Below are 5,112 nucleotides of genomic sequence, written 5' to 3' on the forward strand. Positions count from 1 at the left end.
GCAAAAAAAAATAGTAGTGCGTGCAGCTACTAGGCTAGGGCGCGTTGACCGCACTGTTGCAGACACAACTCCCTCTTCCTCGTCATGTCACCTCTTTTTTCCTTTTTTGAACTTGCGGCAAAACAAGTTGCAGATCATACGTTTTAGTTTTACTGTCAACACCATCTTTAATGTCCCGTTTTTTGTTCGGTTGTTTGGGAGTGGTGGTGGTGGTGTTTCCGCTGCCAGGGTCATGCCGTGAGTCGCGTGCGGTCTCCACGACTGTAGAGGGGAGAATTTGCTAGTTGGAGGGTCCCTGCCAAATTCATGGTGAGGTCCAGCTGCAAAGACGTTTGCTATGGCGCGGAGAAAATCGTCACCCCTCTGTGTTTGTTTTCACTGGGTAGGTTTTAAAAAAAAAAAATGAAGACAGCGCCGGCACTGGTGTCGTTTTAGGTAGGCATGAGGAATAAGAAAAGAGGAAACGACCCATTTTCGGCTTGGTGTTTCTTGAAAGCTGGAAACCAGAGTCTAACTACCACCGCCCTCAACTCCATGTCTTTTCCTGCTGCTCCTCCCTCACAACCCCTGCAATGTGTAGGAATTGTGGAGCTGATCTTTTCACGACTGTTTGATCTAAATAACCCTATATATGTACACATTTATAGCAATGGCTATGGGGCTTGCCTTTTCACGTTTCTTCTTTAACATCGTTTTTTGAGTGTGGGGGTTGTAGAGAAGTTTCGCGGGTGTGGGCGGCAGGAAGAGATTTTTTTTTCTTTTCTTCGGAAAGAACAAGGTCTAAGTTATAAAGGGATAGAAAAGAGGGGGAACAACAGGGAGCTATCAGCACATTTAGTTCTGTACATTGCTATCACATAGAGAGAGAGGGTTCGCTCCCTCTCCTCCCTTGGAACATGGCCCAAAGCTTTGATGACTGGCTGCAGAGTTTGAATCCCGTAACGAAAGGCGTGTTCGCCGCCGCAGTCCTCCTGACGGCAGCCATTTCCATGCATATTGCACCTTATACATACTTTACTTTGGATACCTCTGCGATTATGGGGCTGCAATTGTGGCGACCTTTCACAGCTGCGCTTTTCTTTGGTAAGTTCTCCTTCCCATGGTTAATTGCGATGGCAATGTTTGTTTCCTACCTCAAGTATAACGAGGAATACGACTACCAAGGGAAAACAGCAGATTTTGCGTGGATGATTATTCTTGTTGTTATTGGACTGACAGCAGGTGGGTTGTTGCTTGGGTTGCCCGTCGTTAGTGGTGCTCTGCTAATGGCACTGTGCTGGGTTTTTTGTAAGCGTCACCCGCAGCTGCGCATGAAATTGTATAGCTTCGAGTTCGATGCGAAGACGTTTCCATGGGTGTTGGCCCTGTTTCACTTTATTCTCGGTCAAAACATTCTTGAGGATGCGCTTGGTATCGTTGTGGGTCACCTCTTCTTTTTTCTTAACGATCTGATACCTTTGAAGCACGGAACAAACCCAATTGCGACACCCTCGTGGTTTGTGCGTCTCACAGGGCTTGAAAATGGCGGCGTGCGCTTTGGTGGCGTGCACGCGGGAGGACAGGCGTTTGCTGCTCGATTCGCGCGGCAACCACCACCAGCTGCCGCGGGCGGGCGGCCGCACCATTGGGGACCAGGTCACCGGCTTGGCACAACTTAACTGGACCCCCTCGCCTTCCCCCTCCTTTTTTCTTCCTCGCACGGGAACTGTGACTATTGTACATCCGTGTGGTTAGTGTTGGGAATTTCCTGGGTATCCAAGCAACGCATGAGGAAAGTGGTGTGGGAACAAAAATTTGTGGACAATTGCCCCAGCAACAGCCCACTCAACACATCTGTTCCCTCTATGTTATCTTGCGCGGTTGCTTCGGGTCTTAAGTTGGAATCGTATCTCCTTCTTTTTGTTGGCGTTACAGCCCTTTACTCTGTGTTCCTTAAGAAAGCTCTGATTTTTTCTTTATTCTTCTCCCCAAATTGCAGTCTTGACTTACCTGGTGCAGGAAAAAAGTGGGAAGGTGCCAAAAGCAGTTGAGGGTACGGTTGAGTCAACGACAGTAATAGGGAAAGCAGTTCACTCCGCAGGCGTCCGTGACTACACGCGCTCGCTTCAAATCAACAGTTTTATTTAGTATCACAGTTGCCACCACGCACCGATGGAGCACGAACAAAGGGTTTCAGAAGCGGGAGCGAAACTAAAGCAACCAGACGTGTGGCCAGTGGAAATCGAACAAATACTCTCAGCACTTGACAACTCTCAACGCGTGGCAGTGTGTGAAAACCCTTCCCAGCCACTTCTAATCATTGCTGGTGCAGGAAGTGGGAAAACACTCACAATGGCCAGTCGCATCGCCTTTCTAATTTTAAACAACGTGGCGCCGCAAAATATACTTGGTCTGTGCTTTTCACGGCAAGCGGCAGAGACCCTACGTGGCCGGGTGGCCTCTGTGCTTCCACCCGCCATGGCTGGGTTGGCCCAGAAACTGAAATTAAAAACGTTTCATGCCTTTGGCCTTGAGTGCTTGCGGCGTTACGCTTGTATCGAACTCACAACGGAAGTTTATGATGCTCGACGCCAACGGGACCTTGCATTCACCGTGGTGGAGAAACACGCTCAATACTACAAAGGTGTGGAGGCTGTCGTGACGCTTATTGATTACGTAAATAAGGCCAAGACGAAGAAAGATATGAGGGCAGGAACAGAGCTGGATCCCTCACGACAGCCGGCGTACCTTTTCCGCTTCTACGAGTCAATGCTGCACGAAGAACTCAACGCAGTCGACTTCGGTGACTTGGAGCAGAGGTTTCTTAAAGCGCTCCGCCCAGTGAGACAGCGAAACGATGCCACCAGTGAGGGTAACAACAACAGCAACAGCAGCAGTTACAGCATTTCTGCTGACGCGTCGAGCACTTTACAACTGTCACCAATGGCCATTCAGCTGCGGTCGCAATACACCCATTTTGTTGTTGACGAGTTTCAGGACTTGAACGAGGTGCAGCTGGAGTGTCTCGCACTTCTTGCGGGTGACGAGTGTCGTGTTACTTGCGTCGGAGACCCTAACCAGTGTATCTATGCGTGGCGTGGTGCAACAGCCGAGAGCTTTAACCTTTGGCGCAGCCGGTTCCCACGAAGTGTGATAATGAAACTCGAAACAAATTACCGCAGTTCAGCAGAGATAGTGTGCGCCGTTAACCAAGTTACACATTTGGAGCAAAGCAGTCATAAGGGTCAGTCAGGTACAAATATAACTTTAGTGAAGTGCAAATATGCGTGGGAGCAGTTAAAGCTCATACCACGTATCATCGAACGGTTACGTGGCCGTGATCGATCCCTTCCTTACGGCTCCATCGCCGTACTCTGTCGTACCCACCGCACTGTGCGCGAGCTCGTAACTGCGCTTGAGAACGATGGTATCCCTGTCACGGAGCTAAGGCGAGGAGCTCCAAATTCTGTTGCTCTTGTACGCGCCCTACTATCTTACCTTCGGTTGTGTATTCACCCTCATTCCAACGTTGATGTGGAGTGTGTCATACGTGACGCTCCCAACCACTTTGCCGCACCGTCGGCGACAAAGTTTATATTCGCTTTACAAGCAGAAGCCCTTACTCGTCGACTGCATTTGACGACGGAACAACAGCTCGAAGGGCATTACAAGTGCTCCTATTATACCATATTGCGCGAATTGGTTCACAATGGGTTTGCTACATCGAGCGACAGGCTGCGTACAACGAAGCCACAGCAAAAACTCCTTCGCACAATTATTGAAGTGACCGCTGCTGCACACGAAGCACTCAGCAGATTCTACTGCAACATCGAGGATGTGGTGCGCAGTGTGGCGGAACGCGCTGGATTTGATGATGGGAGCGCGGGTGGTGCGAAGATAAGGCACAAGGTAAACAATGGCATGGCGGGAGGCGGTTTCAACGGTATTAAAAGGGCTAAGCGGCCTCGCTGTGCGGCCCGTGTGGCGGCTCACCTGACGGACTCAGTGGACGTGTGGGAGGACGTTATGAACGAAGGTGAGGAAATAATGTCGTCAATACCACAGTTGCTTCTTGGCGCTTGCGAGGCTGTTCAGGAGCAGATAATCGCGGAGCAGAGTGCTGTTGAGGCCGATGCGATTAATGGTGATGTGCTTGGTTTTAGCGACAACAGGAGCGTGGTGAAAGCTGAGCCTGACGAGAGAAGTGTTGGAACGCATCCAGACGTCCCAGCTGCACAACCAAGATATGACCCCTACACCGTACTGCAGCGAGTTATTGACGAGTTCCTTCAGCTCTTGCCAAGTGATGATTTTGGTCCAATGAAGGGTCCGGAAGCTCTAAAACCCGAGGAAAGGACAGTTACTGTGACCACTGTGCATCAGGCGAAGGGAAAGGAGTGGCCAGCTGTCATTATACCGTGCTGCTATGAAGGTGAGTTCCCGATAGACACGCGAAAGGCTGAGGAAAAGCGGGTCTTCTACGTTGCAATGAGTCGTGCGATGGAGAGCCTCGTATTTCTGACGGCTGAACAGGGGCCGCCAACAAACGCGTCAGGGCGAACAGCTGACGGGGACCACGCTCTGGATTCCACCGGGACGGAACAGCAATATGTGCAGCTGCAGATGACACCGTACCTGCGGCCCATCTTGCATCAAGTTAAAGTGATAACCATGTCTGCAGAAAGTGAAGGGCAGCAAGAGTGGGTGTAATAATTATTGTGGGGAGAATAAAAGTATCGACCCACTGGGGAGGGGGCGTACAATTGGAGATACTCTGCGATCTGATAATATGTCTTGCGATATAATGAGAAACGGGATTCCGTTTTGTACCTCTGTAGAGGGGCGTACTGATTTCATGTCTAATAATTGAAGCAGTTGTTTACCCTTCATTGCCGCGAAGCATACACAGGAAAAGCGCACGAACGCACTACGTTACACACGCCCTATCATCGTCGATTTATTGTACTTTGTTACTTGCGGCCAGTCACTTCCCCTCCCACCGTTTTGAATTTTTCTTTGTACTGCTAATGGAATACTCTCAGTTTCCTGCAAGCCCGCCTAGCGGCTCCACATTCCACCGTGTATAAAACTATATACGAACTTTACTGAAACATACCATATATATATATATAT

General features: G+C 49.8%; 2 protein-coding genes across 2 annotated transcripts; both read left to right on the forward strand.

Annotated features, from left to right (window-relative positions):
* Nucleotides 1-896: 896 nt before the first annotated feature.
* On the forward strand, nucleotides 897-1,658 carry TEOVI_000463000 (Der1-like family, putative; the record flags this gene model as incomplete). The annotated part of the gene is made up of 1 exon (XM_067227433.1): nucleotides 897-1,658. The coding sequence occupies one exon, from the start codon at nucleotides 897-899 to the stop codon at nucleotides 1,656-1,658; it is 762 nt and encodes a 253-aa protein (XP_067083534.1).
* A 493-nt stretch (nucleotides 1,659-2,151) lies between these two features.
* On the forward strand, nucleotides 2,152-4,689 carry TEOVI_000463100 (ATP-dependent DNA helicase, putative; the record flags this gene model as incomplete). Its single annotated transcript, XM_067227434.1, has 1 exon — nucleotides 2,152-4,689. One exon carries the CDS (start codon nucleotides 2,152-2,154, stop codon nucleotides 4,687-4,689), a length of 2,538 nt encoding a protein of 845 aa, XP_067083535.1.
* Between the last annotated feature and the right edge of the window lie 423 nt (nucleotides 4,690-5,112).

This window comes from Trypanosoma equiperdum (assembly GCF_001457755.1).
Source record: "Trypanosoma equiperdum strain OVI genome assembly, contig: ctg_97, whole genome shotgun sequence".
Taxonomy (NCBI): domain Eukaryota; phylum Euglenozoa; class Kinetoplastea; order Trypanosomatida; family Trypanosomatidae; genus Trypanosoma; species Trypanosoma equiperdum.